The sequence below is a fragment of the Cervus elaphus genome, chromosome X, assembly GCF_910594005.1.
Source record: "Cervus elaphus chromosome X, mCerEla1.1, whole genome shotgun sequence".
NCBI lineage: Eukaryota > Metazoa > Chordata > Mammalia > Artiodactyla > Cervidae > Cervus > Cervus elaphus.
In genome coordinates, this window is record NC_057848.1 from 110,873,733 (window position 1) to 110,897,933 (window position 24,201).

General features: G+C 41.5%; 2 protein-coding genes across 11 annotated transcripts in view; both read right to left on the reverse strand.

Moving 5' to 3' along the window:
- TAF1 (TATA-box binding protein associated factor 1) overlaps window positions 1-1,252 on the reverse strand; it is a 76,620-nt gene extending 75,368 nt beyond the window's left edge. For 3 of the 7 annotated variants that reach the window (XM_043895816.1, XM_043895820.1, XM_043895821.1), the window contains exon 1: window positions 1,026-1,252. In XM_043895816.1, the coding sequence (XP_043751751.1) occupies window positions 1,026-1,145 (120 nt within the window). In that variant the 5' untranslated portion in view covers window positions 1,146-1,252. The remainder of the gene's footprint in view (window positions 1-1,025) is intronic. The other 4 variants (XM_043895817.1, XM_043895815.1, XM_043895819.1 and 1 more) reach the window with 3 other exon arrangements.
- A 12,738-nt stretch (window positions 1,253-13,990) lies between these two features.
- LOC122690027 (rho-related GTP-binding protein RhoG-like) lies at window positions 13,991-23,012 on the reverse strand. Of its 4 annotated transcripts, none has more exons than XM_043896958.1 (4): window positions 22,794-22,973; window positions 22,025-22,120; window positions 17,871-17,971; window positions 13,991-17,687 (listed from the first exon to the last, which is right to left on the reverse strand). In XM_043896958.1, exons 3-4 carry the CDS (start codon window positions 17,880-17,882, stop codon window positions 17,097-17,099), a joined length of 603 nt encoding a protein of 200 aa, XP_043752893.1. In that variant the 5' UTR covers window positions 17,883-17,971; window positions 22,025-22,120; window positions 22,794-22,973; the 3' UTR covers window positions 13,991-17,096. The 4 variants fall into 4 exon arrangements, with proteins under 4 accessions (XP_043752893.1, XP_043752892.1, XP_043752891.1 ...); XM_043896957.1 differs by having other exon boundaries at window positions 21,894-22,120; window positions 22,794-22,972; XM_043896956.1 differs by lacking the exon at window positions 17,871-17,971 and having other exon boundaries at window positions 22,794-23,012.
- Window positions 23,013-24,201: the final 1,189 nt, after the last annotated feature.

Below are 24,201 nucleotides of genomic sequence, written 5' to 3' on the forward strand. Positions count from 1 at the left end.
AACTAAACCTAAGTTTCCCACACCACAAGGTTTATTTCCAGATCCACAACAAAGTTATAAACCCATATAAATGACTCCACAGCATGCTAAAAGAAGCATCACATTTGAGAACTGGGAAGTACATATTCCACATCCACACTGATCAGATATAACACATCATATTCGATTTCATCACCATCCTTTAAAGTAAGGTAAGGAAAAATTATTCAAGGAACCACCACCAAGATTAAATAAATTAAATAGCAGATCCGTGAATAAAGTCTAAGAAAACAGGTAATTCCGACTAGAGAAAACAAATCTTTATAAGCAAAAAAAAATTAAAAAAGAAAGAAAACAAATCAAGAACTTTATTGTTATCTTTACTGTGTGTTGCAGGGAAGAAGGAATACTGGTCAGTATTTTCTCCTTGAGAAAATGAACTTTAATGATGATAGGTTTAAGTGTCGACTGGGCACAGGAAACAATTTCATGAATGTCAGTGAATGGTGGAAAAACTATGTAAGCAAGTGTGCACTGAGACCAGAAGGGGCCTGCCCTGTATGGTCTGAACATTGGCTGTTCTAAGAACCGGGGCCTGAACCACAGGATTTGGTGCCGGTCTGTCCTCTCGCTCTAGAGCCATCTCTAGTCAGTGATGTCACAAATGGAGACAGTTTAAAGAATCTCCAAGAAGGTTCTCATAGCAACGATCTGAAAGTACTCTCAGTAGCTTCGGCTATTTTTCCTCCAAAGCCACCGATATCAGCGCCGCTTGGCCTACCGTTCACCTCTTGTCCCCACCCTCGCCCAGAACTGAGCCCCCTCGCTCTCTTGCCAGTAGATTGTTACTACACAACCTACTAGCAAGGCAACCGCTTCTCTCTTCGCGTACGTTAAGTGCGCCCTCTCATTAAGGGAGGGTCACATCGTCCTCTCTTCTAGTTTCCTAAGCCCTCTCAACTCTCCAAGCACCCCAAACTCTCCTCACGCCACCTTCTCCTCAGCCGATCCACCCTCTGGCTCTATGCCCACGCCCATCCCCTCACATCGTCCAAGACGCTTTCTCCCTCAAGCTGCCCGGCTCCATTGATGTTGCCGAAAAGGAAACCAGTTAAAGAAAATGGGCCGCCTCCAGCAGAATCTTCATCGCTATCCGTGTCTGACATGATGGCTGCGGCGGCGGAGCTGTCTTAGCGGCTACAGGCGGCCGCTAGGCACTGCCTTGTCCCATAGCCCGGAAATAAAAACCAATCGCCCAGAAATAATTCACTGAGCTCCTGGATATGACCAGCTCCCACCGGAAGCGGAATAAAGAACCGGAAAGACCTCCCGTCCTATGAGAAAGGGAGAATTGGTGACACAACGTTACTAGGGGCTTTTGATTGGACAATACGCGATCAGGAGGCTGGATCTGTGAAAAAATATTGGTCGGAGAGACTGTTTGGTCCCTCCTGCCTCTGCGTATCTGCGCAGGCGCTGTCTCAGTACCTTGGGGAAGAGCGACGGATCTTTCTCCAATCAGAAGGTGATTCATGGGTCACGTGACCTCCTCGTTGTCACGCTTCAAGACACTATGTGAGAATTAGAACCGGTTTTTCGGTTCTGTAGGTTTCCAGGATGGCTCAAGTGGTAAAGAATGTTCTGACTGCAATACAGAGACACAGGAAACGTGGGTTCGATCCCCGGGTTGGGAAGGTTCCCTGGAGGAGGAGATGGTACCCGCTCCAGTTTTCTTGCCTGGAATGGACAGAAGAGCCTGGCGGGCTACAGCCCAGAGAGTTTGCAAAGAGTTGGACACGACTGAGCACGCACGTTCACGTTCTTCCCGTCTGTGCTGTCGGCGCCTTTATTGCACCGTCCCAAAGAGAAACTGGCCGTGTATCGCACTGTGCCAAAGGTACTCGTGCAAGTTAGTTGTTTTGAATTGACATTCCCTTATAAAAATAGACTTCCTCCCCTCCTTTTTTGGAAAATATGAAAGTAAGAGATGAGTAAAATGAACAGCCGACCCTTCACCTAGATTCACGATTTTAACGTTTTGCTATTTTTTTTCTCCTTGAACCATTTGAATGTGGGTTACAGATACTGTGATTCTTCACCCTGAAAATAGTCTTCCCTAAGTGGCTCAGACGGTAAAGAGTCTGCCTGCAATGCGGGAGACCCGGTTTTGATCCCTGGGTCGGGAAGGTTCCCCTGGAGAAAGGACTGGCAACCCACTCCAGTATTCTTGCCTGGAAAATCCCATGGATGGAGAAGCCTGGTCGGTCCCAGTCCATGGGCTTGAAAGAGTCGGACTTGACTGAGTGACTAACAGTTTTCTACATAACCATAATACTATTAGCACATCTTTAAAACTTAACATTAAGTCCATATCATTTAACATACAATCCACATTTAAATTTCCTCAGTTGTCTTAATTGCAGCATTTTACATTTCAACCCGAGATCAACTCAAGTTTCATCCATTGCATTTATCTTTCTTTAGCCTCTGAATTCAGAATCCACCAGCATTTTTCTTTGTATTGCATGACACTACCTATTTGAAAGAATCCAGGGGAATTGTCTTGAAAATATTCTATACTATGAATTCGTGTAGTCTTTTCTTCAAAGTGATTCTGGTTAAATATCTTACTGGCCATCAGAAGGCACAATGTCAGGTTGTCCCAATGTTGATAATGCCAAATTTGAGCACTTCAGGAAAGTGGTGCCCAACAGATCTCTCCATTGCAATGGCACATTTTTCCTTTTGTAATTAGTAAATAATCCATGGGGGTGATCCTTTGAAATTGTGTGAACATTATGTTCCCCACTGTCCTTATACCCAAAGGTTGTATAATCTGTCGATGATCCTTTCCTGAATCAATTATATTAGGAGAGTGTTCAGGCAGTTGGAACACAGTTGGAAGAGAATTTCCAGACAGAGCATTTCACAAGGGAGTGAGTTTATTAAGAACAAAGAGAGATAAAAGTGGGCACTATGAGTGAAGCAGGCCGACCTCCTGACAGACCGTGGGTTAGTAACCAATTTATATAGCCTTAAGACAAAATTCTGGCTGGAAGGTTGACGTTAGGTGATTGGCTGGGATGCTATAGGGTATTTACTGGAGTGGGCATCTTTGCTTAATTGGGAGTCAGGAAGCTTGTTAGTGATGATCAGGGAACTTTTGACAAGGTTACAAAGGGGCTCTGTCAGCTTCAGAGATGACTTTGGTTCTGGGCTCTGCTTCTGAGGCCTTGGTGCAAGGCCTCACATCTATGACCTTGGGCAGGATTCAACATTTCCCCCCTTCTTATTAATGGGCCAAATCTTTGGCCCCTTAACACCCTGCTCGTGTCTAACTACCTGCCTATCTCTGTGGGACATGGGGACGCAGGTCACTGGGGAAAGAGGCAGAGACTGCTCTGGCTTCTTCCTGCTGGACAGGGGCATCATGGGGTCTGGGTCCCGATACCCACTCTCTGTCAGAGTGTGCATTTGGAGGGAGATGAGAGTCCATGGAATGACAAGACCACTTGTTCCAACATAATCCATATGTCAGCCAGCTGATATCCTTGTAGTACCATCTGGAGATTTATTTATCATATTCTAGAAGAGACAAACTTAACAGGAAGTTAAAGATACATAGCCCCAAGATGAACAGAAGTAGAAAAGCTGCTAAGGGGCCTGGAAGAGGGGCTAGCCAGAAGAACCAGGGCTAGATGTTGGCTTGTGATGTTGGTATTTCTCTAGGTATGAGAAGATGCAAGAATTTGGGCTCATGAAAATCTTTTCTTGAAAATATATAACAATTTGAAGGCCTGTCCTGCCAGTTTTCCCCAGAGCACAGAATGCCTCATTCATGATTTCTACCCCGAACTCCTTTCAGGGGGTGTTGAAAGTCAGCAACTGGAATGGCTCCTGATTTACTCTTTGTAGAGGCAGGTGACAAGTGCCAGTTTTCAGTCGGCAGGGCCCCTTCACTGCCTTAAATTTGACCATTGGTTTAGGGGCATTTTATGATCATTTTGTCCCACGTTGCTAGGAATGCTCATCCCAAGTCTAGCGAAGATTTTTTGATTGGCCACTCAATGTGCTGTTACTGGACTAGGCCATGAAAGTAGCAAAAGTCCTGCACCTTATCTGTGTTACTAATAGTTTCTTATAGTCCAGGAAAATATTCCCTCTTGTTACTTCTTCCCATCTAGAGTTACATTATTACAATCATTGATCTCATATGAAACTATGTATCATCATTTTATTAGAGGCCCAGTCACACATTTGGTAATGTAAGAGAATAGTCTTATAAAACTGGCAATATGGAAAATAATATAGTTTGCAGTAATAGTAAGTTCACAAGTAAGAATTTAAGAACTTTTTTAGGTGTAGTTCAGTATATACCATGTTGTCTGACTTAGTTTGTTGAATGACTATAGTCTGATGTTAATCTCCTGGTTGTAGATCATGAAGCATCTGGTTTTTATCTTGTAACAGTATAACATAACAGCAAGGGACTAAATGAGAAGTGAGTATTTAGTAAATACAGACCTTAACTAACAAAACTAGAATTTAATATTCAGTGAAATATAATTTTTTTCTAAAATTATTCCCATTTTTTTAAAACACAGCCAAGACTAATTTGTTTCTAAAATAAGTTTGGTCCATTGATTATAGATGCCATAGGCCTGTCATCAGTTTTTGTCGAGGTGGATTTTTTTCTTCTAGAGGTCCCCACTATACTTTGAGATGTCTGTATATGTCAGGAGACAATCTTTTTATTTACCTGATAAATCTATTCAGAACTCAAGTGTCTCCAATATCTAGAGGGACAAGGCAGAGAGAAAAGAAAAATGTTTTAATGTTACCCACAGGTGTAGATTACCAAATTGTTTTAAACCATAAGTAGCTTGAGGAGGAGAGCTTCTTGATATCTGAAAACAAAGATCAGAAGCCAGTAATATGTCAGATGAAAAGTCATGAAAATTGTAATCATATTTAGCAGTTTATTTAATCTCATGTAATTAGTTTTTCTTCTGTTGTCCTTGCCTGATGATTGAGGTTGATAGTGACAGTGATAGTTTTAAGAAGTTTGAAAAGTTTTTGTTAATGATGGTATGATTTGCCCAGTGAAGTGTGTGCTTTGATCACTGGAGATTGTAGAAAGTATACCCAAAGTGCAAAGCACATTTTTAACCATTTTTTCCTCTGTTGTGAAAGCATTAACCCTGAAGTTAGGAAAGACTTTATCCCATCAAATAAAAGTGAGGTTTGTCAGGGGGCCAGGAAAAGCCAAGCGGCTGTCTTGGATTTCCCATAACCCTGATTTACAGCCATTATTTATGCATTTTAAATTCCCTAATTTAGGAGTAGATGAGGGATTAATTTTTGTAGAAGTGGAATGAGCTTTGTCTATGTGTGCCATAGTCTTCACAGATCACTGTGAAATAATACTCAGTTTACCAAAGTAACAAAAGATTTAAAAAAATAATATAAATCACTTAAAGGCAAAGAAAGTTAAATAGTCTGTTATCAAAAAGCAGCATTCTAAGAAAACTTCATTCATTTAACAGGGAGAGAAAACCAAACTCCAGTTTGGTACCAACTTATATTCACTGTGAAACAATAGTTACTCACTTAGCCACAGTAACAATAAAAGATTTCAAAAGCAGTTTAATGTCTTAAGAAACTTGTACCATGCACAAAACTCTCTTCCCGGAGTCCACTTCCCACAAAACTTTCTTTCACTTTCTGTATTCATCACTTTATTTGCCCATTCAGAGAACAGCCACCAGTAAGTTCAGACTTACTTCATTTTCCCTTCAGTCAGTTCAGTTCAGTCACTCGCTCAGTCATGTCCAACTCTTTCTGACACCATGGACTGTAGCATGCCAGGCTTCTCTGTCCATCAACTCCCAGAGTTTACTCAAACTCATGTCCATTGAGCCAGTGATGCCATAAAACCATCTCATCCTCTTGTTGTCCCCTTCTCCCACCTTCAATCTTTCCCAACATCAGGGTCTTTTCAAATGAGTCAGTTTTCAGCATCAGTCCTTCCAATGAATATTCAGGACTGATTTCCTTTAGGATGGACTGGTTGGATCTCCTTGCTGTCCAAGGGACTCTCAAGAGTCTTCTCCAACAACACAGTTCAAAAGCATCAATTCTTCGGCACTCAGCTTTCTTTATAGTCCAACTCTCACATCCATACATGACTACTGGATAAACCATAGCTTTGACTAGGTGGACCTTTGTTGGCAAAGTAATGTCTCTGCTTTTTAATATGTTGTCTAGGTTAGTCATGATTTTTCTTCCAGGGAGCAAGCGTCTTTTAATTTCATGGCTGCAGTCACCATCTGCAGTGATTTGGGAGCCCAAAAAAATAAAGTCTGTCACTGTTTCCATTGTTTCCCCATTTATTTGCCATGAAGTGATGGGACCAGATGCCATGATCTTAAGTTTTCTGAATGTTGAGTTTTAAGCCATCTTTTTCACTCTCCTCTTTCACTTTCATGAAGAGGCTCTTTAGTTCTTCTTTGCTTTCTGCCATAAGGGTGGTGTCATCTGTATATCTGAGGTTATTGGTATTTCTCCCGGCAATCTTGATTCCAGCATGTGCTTCATCCAGTCCAGCATTTCTCATGATATACTCTGCATATAAGTTAAATAAGCAGGGTGACAATATACAGCCTTGACGTATTCCTTTCCTGATATGGAATAAGTCTGTTGTTCCATGTCCAGTTTTAACTGTCGCTTCTTGAGCTTCATACAGATTTCTCAGGAGGCAGGTCAGGTGGTCTGGTATTCCCATCTCTTTAAGAATTTTCCACAGTTTGTGGTGATCCACACAGTCAAAGGCTTTGGCGTAGTCAATAAAGCAGAAGTAGATATTTGTCTGGAACTCTCTTGCTTTTTCTATGATCCGACAGATGTTGGCAATTTGATCTCTGGTTCCTCTGCCTTTTCTAAAACCAGTTTGAACATCTGGAAGTTCACAGTTCACGTTCTATTGAAGCCTGGCTTGGAGAATTTTGAGCATTACTTTGCTAGCGTGTGAGATGAGTGCAATTGTGTGGTAGTTTGAGCATTCTTTGGCATTGCCCTTCTTTGCGATTGGAATGAAAACTGACCTTTTCCAGTCCTGTGGCCACTGCCAAATTTTCCAAATTTGCTGGAATGTTGACTGCAGCACTTTCACAGCATCATCTTTTAGGACTTGAAATAGCTCAACTGGAATTCCATCACCTCCACTACCTTTGTTTGCAGTGATGCTTCCAAAGCCCCACTTGACTTTTCATTCCAGGATATCTGGCTCTAGGTGACTGATCACACCATCCTGATTATCTGGGTCATGATGATCTTTTTTGTATAGTTCTTTTGTGTATTCTTGCCACCTCCTCTTAATATCTTCTCCTTCTGTTAGGTCCATACCATTTCTGTCTTTTATTGTGCCCATCTTTGCATGAAATGTTCCCTTGGTATCTCTAATTTTCTTGAAGAGATCTCTAGTCTTTCCCTATTCTTTCCCATTCTATTTCCCTAGTCTTTCCCATTCTATTGTCTTCCTCTATTTCTTTGCATTGATCACGGAGGAAGACTTTCTTATCTCTGCTTGCTGTTCTTTGGAACTCTGCATTCAAATGGGTATATCTTTCCTTTTCTCCTTTGTCTTTAGCTTCTCCTCTTTTCTCAGCTATTTGTAAGACCTCCTCAGACAACAATTTTGCCTTTGCATTTCTTTTTCTTGGGGATGGTCTTGATCCCTGCCTCCTGTACAGTGTCACAAACCTCCGCCCATAGTTCTTCAGGTACTCTATCAGATCTAATCCCTTGAATCTATTTGTCACTTCCACTGTATAATTGCAAGGGATTTGATTTAGGTCATACCTGAATGGTCTAGTGGTTTTCCCTACTTTCTTCAATTAAGTCTGAATTTGGCAATAAAGAGTTCATGATCTGAGCCACAGTCAGCTCCCAGTCTTGTTTTTGCTGACTGTATAGAGCTTCTCCATCTTTGGCTGCAAAGAATATAATCAATCTGATTTCAGTATTGACATCTGGTGATATCCATGTGTAGAGTCTTCTCTTGTGTTGCTGGAAGAGGGTGTTTGCTATGACCAGTGTGTTCTTTTGGCAGAACTCTTATTAGCCTTTGCCCTGCTTGATTTTCCCTTAATAGAATTAAATTCCATTCCTTATACCATTTTATTAAAAACACACATCCTACTTTCCTTCAGCAACCATGAACTGTCCTTTATATCATCATTCTGTAGATTGGTAAACATAAATCACCCAAAGCTCTTATGTTATTTGCATTTTCTTTCCTTAAAGTTTCTTCACAGTGAGTTCTTAAGATACGTCTATGTTAATCAGATTAACAAACGTTAATACCAGGTATTAATTTAATAGTGAATATTTCCCAGTTCACATGAACCTGAAATTCATTTAGTTTCATTTTTCTTGAATTTAGAATTATTTATAAGCACTTACTTGTCTTTAGGCCAATTAAATAGAGCTCATTGACAAAATAACCTCAGCAGTATTAGTCAAAGATAAAGACACACACTGAGACATACATAAATCTGGACCAAGATCTCACAGTTTTCACTTCAGATTTAAAATGTCTGTTTGCCCTTTTTTTCGCCTTGGCTTGAAGTTCTACTAATTTGCTCACAGCTGGAGTCTCAGGCAGAGTGGGCTCTGTATCTCAAAGACATGATAGGTGTTAACCTCGGTTTTTTTTCCTAGGTATGTTTCTGTTTTCTCAGGTAGGGTCAGAGCTCTAAAAAAAAAAAAAAAAAAAAGGTATTTTAATAAGCCGGCTTTTTCCTAATTAATTGCATGTACAAAAAGAACCAGTTTTATAATTTCAAAAAGATTTCATTTTAACCAGTTTTTCCCCCCTGGGTCTAAAGAATATCATGGCAATCCAGTGTCAAAAATGTCATCTCTCCTTTTCGTAGTCATAGTTTCATAGCTAAATTTAAATTAGAGTGCTCAAATTGGCTCTGATGACAGGGGCAGACTGACTGATAAGATGGTGTCCCCGCAGGGACTTTTTTCTCTGGGGAGGTAGGGTCTTAGTTTGATCAGAAGAATCTGAAGGAGTAAGAGAACTGGAAGGATTAGGGGAAGCTTGGTTCTTTTCCCACTTTCTTCTCCTCCCCCCACCGCCCCCACCCCTAGAGATAGGAGGAGTTAGAAGGGGATTCTTTAGAATGTTAGGAGAGTTTTTTTCCTGGCTTTTGATTATAGGAGAAAGTCCTGAGCTAGGAGGTCTGATGGAGAGGGAGAGACAGAGGGGGACAAGGGGATAGGGCAGCAACAGAAAGACATGTGGCATGAATCCTTTAGGTCCAGATTCTGACTGAGTGCCATAAAGGTTTGAGCATAAGGAACAGCAAAAGAGGTCAAGGTGGAGAATTATGTTCTAATTTAAGCATGCCATTCAGAGGCCATTTTTCTTGCTTCCCCAATTTGTACTGGCTCCAAGTTTTCTTGCAAAAGAATGTGAGCCTTTTCTTTTTTAGGATTTTCAGGGTCAAATTTTTTCCAGGTCCTGAGAATACAACCCAGAGGTGAGTCTGAAGGTGGTTCTTGAGACATACCTGAGCCCATTCTTGGAATAGGGGTACCAAGAGTTCACTGGCCACAGAAAGAGTCCCACATGTCCCAGTGAACCCTCTGCGTGCAAGAAGGCACCGTGTGGCTAATGGCCAACTGTCCCAACAGTTGCGTCCAGTAGTGAGAGGTGACCCCTGAACATGTGACACGGAGTGGCACAAAACCCTGTGGCTAGGAACAAGCCTAGGCACAAACAGTGTGAAAATGTACATGGTGACTAGGGCCAGAAAGGACAGAAAAGAGTTTCCCAGAACCAACAGTGACTCACCTTTTAGCAATTCTCTGAAACATGGAAGGCACTCTCTAGGATGATTCAGAGGTTGCTCCTAGGTTCCTGTAAATTAATCCGGACAGAGAGAGGAAAAGTGAAAGCGACAGAGAAGGAAGACAGGCTGAGGAATCCACCTTGTAGTCCTGCCAGGAAGGCGGTGGCCTGGGGAATGGGCTCAGTGTTTTGCTTGAACCAATATGTGCCTGACATGATGCATAGAAGTTGTCTTGCTGAGGGCAGATGCTCTGATAGCCTGGTCTGTTCCGTGACCCCCTTATCCTGCCATGGGAGTCTTTTCTAGTGGCTTTTAAGTGCCTGACCTGTGCCTGCACAGTTTTATTGGCCTGGTCCTCAGCTCAAGGGAGAAGGAGGAAAAAGGAAAAGAGAGCCCTCACCCGTTTGGGTGGTAGCTACTGGGGTACTGTGGGCAGTGGAGCCTTTGGAACACACCAGAGAGTAACTGGCAGAGTTCCTTAATTGCTTCCACAGTCACTTGCCTGTTGGCAGAGGGCCCAAGGAAAAAGGAAAGAGGAAAGGAGAGTGGGGGCTCTCTCACGGGGAGAGTAGTCCCTGTACAGGCCACCAGATGTTGAGACACTCCAAGCACGGGTTGGAAAAGAATTTCCAGACACAGAGCATTTCAGAAGGGAGTGAATTAATTAAAAACAAAGAACAGAGATAAAGTGGGCACTGCAAGTGAAGCAGGCAGACCTCCTGACAGACCAGGGAGAGTTGATGGTTTTTTCATAGGTTAATAGCCAATTTGTACAGATAGCCTCAAGACAAAATTCCTGCTAGAAGGTTGACGTTAGGTGATTGATTGGGACACTATAGAGTATTTACTGGCGTGGGCATCTTTGCTTAAGTGGGAGTAAAGAAGCTTGTTAGTGATGATCAGGGGGCTCTTGGCAAGGTTACAAAGGGGTTCAGTCAGCTTTGGAGGTGACCTTGGTTCTGGGCTCTGCTGAGGCCTTGGTGGCCTCACACCTGTGGCCTGGGACAGGACTCAACAGAGTGTGAGTGCCAAAGGGTGATTTTTCCTTCTACATTTATTAATTCTTCCTACCTTTATTAATCGGACTTACTCAGTAAAGAAGAACTTTCCCTTTTCTTACCTCCTTTCTTGCATTTTTATTTTAATGTGTTACAGTCTAACACCATCATTTTCCTTTTTGATCCTCAAACTGTTCCAAATTTGTCACTCTGGCTCCTGTGTCCTTTTGGCATGACTCCATTAGTCTTTGAGCACTTCCTTGCTTTTTGACACAAGATGTTCCAGGCTCACTCTGCCTTCCCTGTCCCGGACCTGGTATGTTATTTGTCCAAGGAGCCCTGGTTCCTTTTAGTGGGGAATGGTGTTTAGAAACTGGATCGTCATCACTTTTAGGCCCTTTCAGTGGAGAGAGCTTAAAAAAAAGAATGACTTTATAATAATACCTTCAATTCAAATCTAACACCATAGGGTGCCCCCTCGTCTTCCCCCATTTCGTATTTGTATCTTGCTTCTCTTACAATGAAAACTCTGGTCCCCAACACCAATATATATATATATATACTCTTCAGAATTATAAGACCAATACCAAAAAAACAAAAACAAAAACAAAAAAAAAAGACCAACACCACTACCAACAATTAACCTAAGTAAAGTTCCTTAGTTCTTTGCAGTCTTCTGTCCTTAGACTATATCCTATTAAGGATATACAGTGTACTGTTTAAAAATTACGTGAATCAAAAAAAAAAATTATGTGAATCAGGGACTTCCCTAGCAGTCCAGTGGTTAAGACTCCATGCTTCCACTGCAGGGGGCGCAGGTGCAATCCCTGGTTGGGGAACTAAGATCCCACATGCCTTGCATCCTGGCCAGAAATAAGAAAGAAATTTTTTAAAATTACATGAATCATTTTTTTCCTCTGTGGAGTTTTTTTCCATTTATATTCAAGTTTAGGATTTGCTTTTATCATCCTTTTTAGTAAAAATGATACATTATTTTTAAAATATGTAAACTTTCATGTGGCTCAAAGTCAAAACTATATAAAAAGCTATTTCCAAAAAAAAGAAAAGCTATTTCCAGACAAGTCTTGCTCCCATGCCCTGTGCCCCATTGCCATCCACTCCCTGTAAGTACCCATTTTCATTAATTTCTTGTTTATCCTTCCTGTGTTTATTTTTTTTTTCAGTTGAAGTATAATCGACACTAACACATTAGTTTCAGGTATACAGCATAATTCACTACTTATACTTCCTGTGTTTCTTTCTGCAAATATATGCAAATGAGTGTATCTATTCTTTTTTTGTTGTCATTAAACACAAAAGATAGCATACTATATATATTCTTTTCACCTTGCTTTTTTTTTCACTTACTAATATAGTCTGGAAACCACACTGTGCCACTTAGTAGCATTCCTCCTTGGTTTTTTTATGTCTGCTTATTACTTCATTGTATGAATATTCTGTGGAATTTTTCTTTCTCAGAGACAAATGTTGGTCTGGGTCAGAACAAGAGAGGAAAACAGAAAACAAACCCAGGAGGAGACTGGAATATTTTAATAGTAGTTACATTTCTAGACCAGATGACAAGTCTGCCAAAACCTGCATGTAGCTGAAATGCATTTTGGTAATGAAAAGTTGATAGAATACTATTGCCTAACTAATAAGACAAAAAAAGCAAAGTGGAATGCTTTTTAATGTATCTTATATAGTCCCTTGAATCTTGTGCTTAAGGAAAAGCAGGTTCAATGAGGTAGAGACTTGTAGAATGTGGAAGGGGATTTCACTTACTATAAATATTAAAGATGCCATTCTTGACTCAAAATGTGGTTTTGCATTAATTTACTATATGACCCAGCAATTCCACTCCCAGGTATATACCTGAGACAGTGGACACACAAAACCTACATGAAGGTTCACAGCAGCATTATTTGTAACAGCCAAAGGGTAGAAACAATCCAAATGTCCCTCAACTATGAGTAGATAAAATATGGTGTACCCCATACAGTAGAATATTATTCAGTAATAAAAAGAAATGACTACCCATATTTGCTACAAAATGAATGAACCTTGAGAACATTTTGGTAAATGAAAGAAGAGTTCCAAATGGCCACATATTTGATTCCATTTTTATGAAGGACTGGGGGTGGGAACAGGGGATTAACCGCATGAGGGATCTCTTTGCAGTGATGGAAATGTTGTCAAACTGAATTTTGGTAATGGCTGCATGACTCAGTAAATTTACTCAAAATTGTTACATTGTACATTTAAAATGGGTGAATTGTACAGTATGTAAATTATACCTCAATAAAGTGGTTTTTAAAAACAAAAAACATGGTTTTGCTCTTCCTTGTGCACTTACTAGTATACCAGCATTATTTACAGTTGCCAGCCAAGATTAGGTCTTTTGCGGGGAGGAGGAAGGATCGAACCTGTGCCCTCAGTAGTGAAAGCACAGTCTTAACCACTGGACCACCAGGGAATTCCTTAGTTCATTTTTAAAACAAACAGGAGGAGATTTTCCTGAGATAAGTGGAAGAGGCAAAAGATATTAAATGCAAAATCTTTCCTAGCCCCTAGCACAGTCAAGCCTGTAACATAATAGGAGCTTGATAATTGTTTACTGAATATAGTGTAATAAGTGGGAAAAATCACCAACAGGGAACTAACTGGTCCATCACTATTGAAAACCAGGATATGAAGCTAAATCCTGGAGATGAATAGGCGAGGGGTGGGCAGGAACTAGAGAATCAGTGTTAGCAGGACAGACAATTCCTTACGCTGATTATGTGATGTAGAAAAATAAGTACAGTTACACATAGGTGCCATGTGCAATATGACAATTATAGTTATTTCATCCTTTGCAAGCTGAAAAGCATTTAAAAACCACTCACTTTCCCTGGTGGCTCAGATGGTAAAGAATCTGCCTGCCACAGCAGGAGACCTGGGTTCGATCCCTGGGTTGGGAAGATACCCTGGAGGAGGGCATGGCAACCCATTCCAGTATTCTTGCCTGGAGAATTCCATGGACAGAGGAGCCTGGTGGGCTTCAGTCCCTGAGGTTGCAGAGTTGGACAAGATAACAATTAACACATACACAAGACAAAGGGGTGGTGGTGAGGAATTGCTTGGATTTTTAGAAAGCAACAGACCCAGTAAAATCAGAAAAAAGTTTATTAGCATTCCTTATGAAAAAATTTAAAAGTGATATTAGCATGTTAGTCTTCATATAAATTAAATATAAAAACCAAGATGTCAGTGTATACTTAAGACTATTAAATCAGGGACTTCCTTGTTGGCACAGTGGTTAAGACTTCGTCTTCCAATGCATGGGGCTGCAGGTTCCATCCCTGGCCAGGGAGCTAAGATCCCGTATGCTTGGCAGTCAAAAAATAAAAAAATAAATAAAACAGAAACAGTGTTGTAACAAATTAAATAAAGACTTTAAAAAAAAAGACTATTAAATCAGAGCAATACAAGACCACTCACTCAGACTTGTGGATCACACCTCCATTTATTAGAGAACACAAGTTTGCCCAAACCAAACCCAGGCTTACATTTGGGAATTTGACAGGGAAAGGAGGAGCAGGAGGCACTATTAAAAGCTAACTTAAAAGATTTCAGTAGCTAAATAGAAAGTTCCCAGAGACCTAGGTGACAGTCATGTTTCTAGCCCCTTTCAACCATGAAGTCCTATGAGCACCCAAAGTGGCATCAATCAGAACATCATGAGATTGGAATACACTTCCATTTGACTGTCTTTGGAAAAACCCAGTGACTTTACAAAAGGGCAGTGGGCACAGCGCCCAGAAGCCAGTTGACCTCCACAGTAGCCACATTATGGTAATAGCCCCCCTTTCCAAAGTGCTATTGAGCCTTAGTTGAAGAGGGCCACGCTCACCCTCTTCCAGTTAACACACTGCTCATACGGAATCCCTGCCAGCCTCAGGAGACCTGAGTTGCACACTGGAAAATAGATACAGTACATTGGAACTGAGAAGGGAAGTGCTGGACAACAGTATTCATCCTGGATCCTCCACAGCTTCAGACAATTAACATTGTAGACATACACACCAATGGAATATTGCATGAAGTGGCGGGTACAGTGATGAAGGAAAAAGAAAAAGCACTTTAGTCCACTGTGAGGGGAAAGGGAAACCAGAAGAAAAGGAGGAAGAATAGAGTATTTAAATAACCTTTTATCTTCTATCAATACTTGATATTTGCTTGACCTCCAGGTTCCAGATTCTCAAAGAGTAGGGTTAACAGATTTAGCAAATAAAAATACAGGATGCCCCATTAACTTTGAATCTCAGATAAACAAAATAATTTTTTGGTGTTAAGTATGTCCCAGATATTGCACGGTACACGCTTACACTAAAAAATTGGTTAAAAAAATTATTTTATCTGGCAACCCTATCCAGGAGGTTCAGTCAGCTTGAGGTTACTCTGATCATATCCTGTCAAAGAGCAACAGCAAGACAATCACAGAGCAAAGCACAGGCACTTCACCCACCCCAAGGGGAGGTATGAGATCCTTTTAGCTCCATTTCCCAAACTCTCAAAAATCCCATGCTATTCTGGCAGGATGAGAGGACATGTGCATGGTGGAGTTCCTGACCACTATCTGCCAGGTAAAGAAGTTTTCCTTCCATATCAAATGAAGAAGGTCAAAAATACAGCTGGGGGAAGGAGCAGCAGGTCCACGGGGATACAGAAGTCAACTCATCTCACCCCGGAGCAGACTGAGGAAAGTCAACAAAACTGCCACAAGGGTGAGGACAGCCCCTTCGGCCTGGAAACCCAACAAACTCCAACACTCTTAGAGCAAACTCAAAAGGCACACAGGGCTGAACACACACAAACAGGGAGACATACAGAGGAGGGAGGAACAGGAAGAGAGCAGAGTAGCCTTTATAACTCAGAGGAATGACTTTATGACTCAGAGGAATGACAGCAGAAGAGACATCTCAGAGGGAATCACAGAACCCCTTGAGAGGGACTGGCAGGACATCTTACTTGTTTGATTGTTTCATTGGTTTTATTTAGAGGGTTAATCTTCAGTGGTCTTTCCTTACAGTGGAAGGGTGATGTGAGAAGAAAGGGCCACACAGAAGCCTCAGAGACACAGTTTTTCACTTCACAGGGCCCAGAGTGCTAGCAGAATCAGAAAGCAAATCTTAACATCAGATCCCACAGCCAATGTACTGTTATGACTAAGTGCCAAACCCACCTCCTGAGGATTGGAAGAGGAATCAATAACATGGCCGTGGCTGGTAAACATTCCTCTCAAAGGCACGGAGAAGGAAACATCACAAAGAATAGGACCACATTATGCTTTTTTAAGTCTCCACCATTGGAATACCCAGTCCCCAGTAACCCAGCATCTCTGAAACTGTGTTCCCAGAGATGTTAATAGGTGCTGCATGGGGCCAAAAAAAAAAAAAAAGTTCAGTGAAATAACTTTGGGGAATATTGCATACTTATTAAAAGTTACAAAACTTCCTGCAGTAAAAGAAACTATTTAGCATTATTTAAATCAATGATTCTTGCCTTATTTGACCACAGAACCGCTTTTTGTTTTAGGTAAGAAGCAGATTTATTAAGAGAGAAACACACTCCACAGATGGAGCGTGAGCCATCTCAAAAGGCCAGAGGCCCATAGAACCCTTTTAAGAAACATCTGTTACAATCTCACAGAACTCTAGAAATGGTGCTTAACCATTATTGCAAAAGCATCTCATCTCAAGAATGGAAAGAACATGTCAACACTGGGAATACCCAGGAATCACACCTAAAATGGTTTCCAAAAATTAGTTTATCAGAAAGCCTCAGGCAATGATTTGAAAACTTGGAGAACCCTGTCCATCTGTGAGGTACTAGCTCAACGATAAACACATCCAGGAAAGCTGAAATTAGATTTCAAACAGTCAGGCAAAAGCCTACAAAGAATAGTACTAGGCTGATCTGCTTAGTTGTGGCCTGGCCAGTGCCAAAAAGAACATCTGGTGACGTCTCCTCTCATCACTTCGACAGGAGAGACACACTCTCTCACTCTCAAACTTTCTCTAAAAGGTTCAGACTGAATTTCAAAGCAGCCAAGTACAAACTAGCCTCTCTTCATTCCTCCAAAAACCAAATAACCTGGAGCCTAGGGTTTCCAGGAGAAGAGATAAGTGGCTTATGCTGGCAATGTTAAATGCTATCAAGGGAATTTCCCCTTTTTCTCTGTGGGTGCAGTCCCCAGGCAACATCCCAAAAGCTATAGGAGGACACACTTCTTGGTGTTCTTCTTTGTGGCAGGGTAAAGCACAGCCCGGATGGCTTCCAAAAATACCTCACGGACCCCATCTTGCATCAAGGCTGAACATTCCAGATACTTCACAGCCCCCACCTGCTTAGCCAGGGAAGTGCCTTGCTGAGGAGTTGTGGGCACTAGGCTCTGTTCCTTTAGCTTCTTAACTGTCTCAAGGTCACTCCGCAGGTCCCTCTTGGTGCCTACCAGCAAAACAGGTACGTTGGGGCAATGATGGGAGACCTCGGGGTACCATTTATGCCTCACATTGGCATAAGAAGATGGGTTGCCAATGGAAAAGCAAATGACGAAGATATTGGTCTGGGGGTAGGAGAGTGTTCGCAGTCGGTCATATTCTTCTTGGCCTGCTGTGTCCCACAGGTTCAGGATGACGATCTGGCCATCCACAGATGTCTGGGCACTATAGTTGTCAAAGACAGTGGGGATATACTCCTCAGGAAAGGCATTTGTTGTATAACTGATGAGGAGGCAGGTTTTACCTACAGCCCCATCTCCCACAACCACACATTTGATCGTCTGCATTCTTCCCTTGGAGTCCTATGTATAAGAGAGAAGGAAAGAATGTTCATAGAATTTGGTTAATCTAGGGAGCCTAAGCTATATAAATATTTCTCCCTGAGAAGAAAGAAAGGAGATAAGACCCTCCCCCCTCCACCCCCACTACCTGGCCTCCTAACACCATAGAAGCTGGGAAAGGTTGTATGGGGCAAGAGTTCTTACCATGGAGTCCATGGCCTGCTAGAAGATAGGCTTCAGAGGATTCTAGAAGCCACCTCTGCAGTTGTGCACAATATTATGTGTATGTGCATAGGTAAATTTTTCTGGAAAGAAGATCCAAAGCTGTCATCAGACTCAAAAAGGACTGTGAGCCCCACAAGATTAAAAACTATTATATACAAAGGTTACAGTATTGTCATAAGTTCTCACATACACTGTATCAAAGCTACTAAAATATTATAGGTACTAAATAAATGTTAACTAATTTTTTAAAATCAGTGCAGAAAGAAGATTCCCAAGGTTGAAACAAAAGGAAAGACAGCTCTCACTTCAGATCTGTGACTAGACTCAGCAAAGATACACTCTGTTCCTGAAAAACTGTTGTTTGTTATTGTTCAGTCGCTCAGCATGTCTGACTCTTTGCGACCCCATGGACTGCAGCTCGCCAGGCTTCCCTATCCTTCACCATCTCCAGGAGTTTGCTCAAACTCATGTCCATCAATGATATCTAACCATTTCATCCTCTGTTACCCCTTTCTCCTCCCACCTTCAATCTTTCCCAGCATCAGGATCTTTTCCAGTGAGTCAGCTCTTCGCATAAGGTGGCCAAAGTATTAGAGCTTCAGCATCGGTCCTTCCAATGAAAATTCAGGGTTGATTTCCTTTAGGACTGACAGGTTTGATCTCTTTACAGTCCAAGGGACCCTCAAGAGTCTTCTCCAGCACCACAATTCAAAAGCACTAATTCTTTAGCGCTCAGCCTTCTTTGTGGTCCAACTCTCACATCTGTACATGACTACTGCAAAAACCATAGTGGCATCAAAATACTGGAGAGAAAAGTAGGCCAGTCAGATTCAGCCATAGAGAGAAGTGGCTAAGAGTGCAGACTCTGAAGTCAGATCACCTGGAGTCAAAAACCAGTCCTCTCTCTTCCTAAGCTCTGTGAACTTGGGCAAGTTTTTAACCTGAAGCTTAAATGAAAGAATGCATGTGCTGTACTCATTAGTGCCTGCCACATAGGAAGTACTCATTAAAGTGTTAGAAGCTACTATGACTTCGCAAAAATTACTATTCTGCTGGGGAAGGCAAAAGTTATATAATGTGATTACAACGCTAGACAAACCCTTCTGTCTCATCCCTTCTGTCCTTATCTGAGTAAAACTACAGTTCATAACACCACTATATTCTTGTCCATTTCTTCATGAATCGAGTATTTGCGAGTTAATGATGAAACACAGATGATCTCCAAGGAACATGTTTACTATGAGCTCCCATGTTCCCAGGTAGTGCTAGTGTTAATGAACCCGCCTGCCAATGCAGGAGACACAGGAAATATGGATCGACCCCTGGGTTGGGAATATACCCTGGAGGAGGGCATAACAAGCCCTCCAGTATTCTTGCCTAGAAAATCTCATGGACAGAAGAAGCTGGCGGGCAACAGTCCGTAGGGTTGCAAAGAGTCAGACATGACTGAAGCAACTTAGCATGCACACATCCATGTTTATACCCCCATATTAATATCCAGTCAATGTCCTGCTGTGTCAGTGCCCCCACAGCACTCCATTTTTTTAGCTTCTTAACTACTGCCCTAATTTCAGACCTGATCCTCATAGCATTAACTTCAAGTATCAGAACATGGAGGAAAGGGGATACATTATCATATGTATTTGATTACAGAAAAAAAAATTGAGAATCAGTTTCTCACCTTGGGAACTTAGAGGAATAGATATATCCTCCATCCTGTTGTCTTTTTAGGCCCATATCATAGCCAAAAACCAAACCAAACCAAACACTTCATTTTGGGTCAAGGTAAAGAAAAGTTAGATTCCCTGATGGTTTAGAGGGTAAAGCATCTGCCTGCAATGCAGGAGACCCGGGTTCGATCCCTGAGTCGGGAAGATCCCCTGGAGAAGGAAATAGCAACCTACTCCAATACTCTTGCCTGGAAAATCCCATGGACAGAGGAGCCTGGTAGGCTACAGTTCATGGGGTCGCAAAGAGTCAGACACAACTGAGTGACTTCACTTTCCCTTAAAGAAAAGTTAGCCCTCTCAGTATGCTTTGCACAGGCCCACTAGGAATGGCTTTCTGCTCGCTCACACAGCCAATTCTGACCAGTGAGGCATTCCCCCTAGAAGTCTTCCTTTCCTTGGCACAGGTCCCACAGCTAAAAGTCCAGAGTCTAGTAGGCAACCATCCCAGAGTATTCACTGATCATCAGCTCTGTCTTTTTCCATCTAGGAATAGACATGAGGATCAAACATACAAAGTCAATGGAAATAATCTGGCCACCTGATGTGAAGAGCAAACTCATTAGAAAAGGCCTTGATGCTGGGAAAGATTGAAGGCAAAAAAGGGGACAACAAAAGATGAGATGGTTGGATAGCATCACTGACTCAATGGACATGAATTTGAGCAAACTCTAGGAGACAGTGAAGGACAGGGAAGCCTGGCGTGCTGCAGTCCATGGGGTCGTGAAGAGTTGGACACTTAGCAACTGAACAACAACAATGGAAATAGGGCAAAGTCACCATCGCATTCCTTGAAAATAACCTTCCTTGGCTTTCCCAGTTTGGATTAATTTCTTTTTCCTCTGATAGCAATTACTGCCTGTGTGACTCATCTTCTCAGCCTCCTCTAGGTACCATTCAGAGTAACTGCTTTAAGGACAATAGTGCATCTGATGGGGGGGGGGGGCAGTGCTACTGAACCAGAGCAAAACTCTCAGGCACAAAGACCACTTTGCACCCTAAGTTTAGCTCCTCATCTCTATAACTGGGAAAAGTTAACTACACTCTTTTCTACTAGTTTACATCTACCAGTATTCCTGGTATCTATAATAAAATGATCTGCAGATAGGCACTCAAGTCACACTGATGGTGGGCCTAGATGATGAAATGTACCTAGAATATCGCAGGTCTGAACAAAACAAAACATAATCACCTGGAGCAGACTCTCAATGAAAGGGAGGGGTTCAGCAAAAGGAGGGAGGTGCTTTGTACAGCTGATTCATTTATCCAGCCCACATATTCATTATACGATTTTCTCTACTTGTGTGTATATTTGAACTTCTCCATAGTCAACAAGTTTAAAAATAATACTAAAAAATATAATCCAAGAGAACTGAAGATAGGATCTCAAAAAGATAATTTCACATCCATGTTCATTGCATCATTATTCACAATAGCCAAGAGGTGGAAGCAACCTAAATGTCCATCGATGGATAACATATAAAGAAATATCTATCTATCTATCTATCTATATACACCACACACACACATATAGATAGATAGATAGATCAGCCTTCAAAAGAAAAAGGAAATCTTTTCATACACTACAACATGGATGAACCTTGAGGACATTAAGCTAAGTGAAATAAGCCAAGTCATAAAAAGCCAAATATTGCATGATTTCACTTATATGAAGTATCTAGAATAGCCAAACTCATAGAAACAGAAAGTAGAATAGTAGTTGCCAGGGGCTGGGGGAAGGGGAAATGAGGAGCTGTTTAAGGGGTATAGAGTTTCAATTTTTCAGGATGAAAAAATTTTAAAGATCTGTTGCACAAAAATGTGCATACAGTTAATGTACAGTTTAAAATGGTTGAAAATACTGAAAATAAAAACAATACTTTTTAAAGGGCTGGGAGCTCTGAGAGAAGGCTAGGAGGCAAATATTCTGTTTATCACTGTTAGGAGAAAAGCTTGTTTCTTTCAGCTCCAGGATCCAGCACAATGCTTTCTCCTTACAGATGACCCATAGCTTTCCTCTCATCACCACCACTATCCACCTACTCTCCCCGGTACTACTATGCACAATGTACTGCTAGAAGGGACTCAAAAAAGGGTTAAAAACAACAAATGATAATAGAAGCTTATAGTTTTATGGTAAAGGTAGGACTTTTATAAAAAGGTAAACAATAATACACAGTAATGCATGGCCCAGAGGAAATAGTTGGTATGAGGAAGCAAGAGGAAGTTTAAAACAAAGCCTGTTATAGGCATTGTGTAAAATACTTCCACATACCTTATTTAAGTTTCATAGTAGCAATGTGAAGTAGATACCAGCTCAGTTCAGAGATCATTAAGTATGCCTCTAAGATTGGAAACTGGAAGTGGCCTCAATTTGCAGAGATCAACATCTGAGAAGGCACTCACTTTTAACCTTGGAATTATAGTTTCTTCTAAATCTTCCAATCTCATCTGACAAAGCATCCTTCTTCAGATGTACACTGCTCAGCAGTCAATTTTCTCCTAGGTTAGGCACACAATATAAAAGACACAGTAACAATCAGGACAAGAACGCAGTTCAAAGTGTTACTATTTCTAGCACATTCTCCCCTAAGTCTCACCCTTTCCAGAAGTCTAATCCACTTTAAATCACTCTGCAACTTTCTGAAACAAAACAATTCAGAAGACTCTCGTTTTTATTTACTACTTTCTGCAACTTAGTTATCTAAGTCCAGGAAGCTTTTTCACATTTAAGACTGATTCTTTTGGTTCAAGTCCAGTCAAAGACAACTTCGAGAATCTCGGGGAGGAAGGAAGCCATGTGAACACTCCCCAACTCGGAGCCAGGGGAGACTATCCCGTGCCTGGAAACTTAAACCAGAGAGGCAATTGTAGTGACCCATCCATAGCTACCACAAGCCCGCTCGGCACTTCCTTCGGAGCCTTTCCACCAGGGGTACTTGCTTCTGGAACTTCGGTTGGACTCGTGATCCTGGGACAGATAAGTGCCTAACGCAATAGGAAGAGCAGGCTCAATCTCCCCCGAATATATACAATTCATCCCATTCTCAAATCCCTTCCATCCAAGGAAGTGGATCACATACTAAGGCAACCAACCGTCCTGGGGATGGGGAGACTCAATGAGAAAACAGCGAACAAGGGGCCCGCCTAGCGGGTGGTTCTCGATAAGGATTACCTGGCAAAGCGGTCGTCCTCCTGCGCCGTTCAACCGCAGCTCACATAGCCTCCCAGGTTTCTCAAGGCTGAGCGAACAAGGAGGGAGCCCGGCTTCATTCCGGCAGCGACCAAGTCCCACCCGTGTCGTCAGGCGCAGTCGCTACCCTGTGCCCCAAGACCTCCTGGGAAATGGAGTTCTAGCGCCCGCCGCGTGGTCTGCGAGCCACTAGCTTTTAAACTACACTTTTGGGTAGTCAAGGATCATTGGGGTGTGGAACCCAATACCAGTTCCTCGGTTCAGAAGTCCCCAAGTTTCACATTTCCTGTGGCAAAATGAGACCACTTCCTCCTCCGCAGACCCGTGTTTTCTCAAGACAAATATTAACATAAAGAGGCAATCAGGGAATTGAAAAAGTGTTAGGAAAAATGGAAGCAGCAAAAGAAAATGTGGTAGTGAATTAAGGCAGCTGTCACCATATATAAGTTTGTATTTTCTAGAGTTTTATATAAATGAAATCATAAACTATGGAGTCTTTTTTTAACAGCTTTATTGAGATATAAATTCACATAACATTGTTTTTTCTTTTTTTATTTATTTTTTATTTTTATTTTTTCCCAATTATTTTTATTAGTTAAAGAATCACGAGAAAAGGTAGTCAGAATCATTTGAAAATAAAAGAAAATTCTCTGTATATTATAAAAAAAAAAAAAATCACATACCATACAGCTCACTCATTTTTTTGTAGCCACGCATTCTGGGAAACAAACTCACTCAGAAGGACAATGCAGATAGTGGAGTGCAGTTAATTACACCGTGGGGCCCAAGGCAGAATATCCTCTTAGCCAAGGACCCTGACCAGTTTTTGTGAAAACCTTATATACCTTAAGTGTATGTGCTCAAACCCACCTCCCCAAATTCCTTGAAACTAGTCTGGACAAGGTAAAAGAGAGATATGATCGAAGTTAACCCATGATTCATGTGTCATAAGCCTAGATAGTTAAACAGTGAACATTTATCAATAGGCCTGTGGTCATACACTGATAAGCATAATGGGATTTATGACTTTGCTCTGTTACAGAGATAATTAGTATATTATTTTAGGTGACAGAGTATCTAGGTACAAGTCCTGAGGCTCCTTCATCCAGGGGGTCTGGTTTTCCATTGGTATGTCATTTCCATAGATACTGGGCATATAGCTCAAAGTCCATAGTCTGGCCCAAGATGGAGTCCTGCTCTCAAGATGGAGCCTGTTCTGTCTGTTTCCTCATTCAATTTAAATTGTACAATTAGATAGCTTTTGATATACTACACTATTAATTTTAAAAAATTGTAGTAAATATATATAACACAAAATTTGCCACTTTAAAGTGTATAATCCAGTGGCATTTGGTACATCCACAATGTGTGCAACCATCAGGATTGTCTG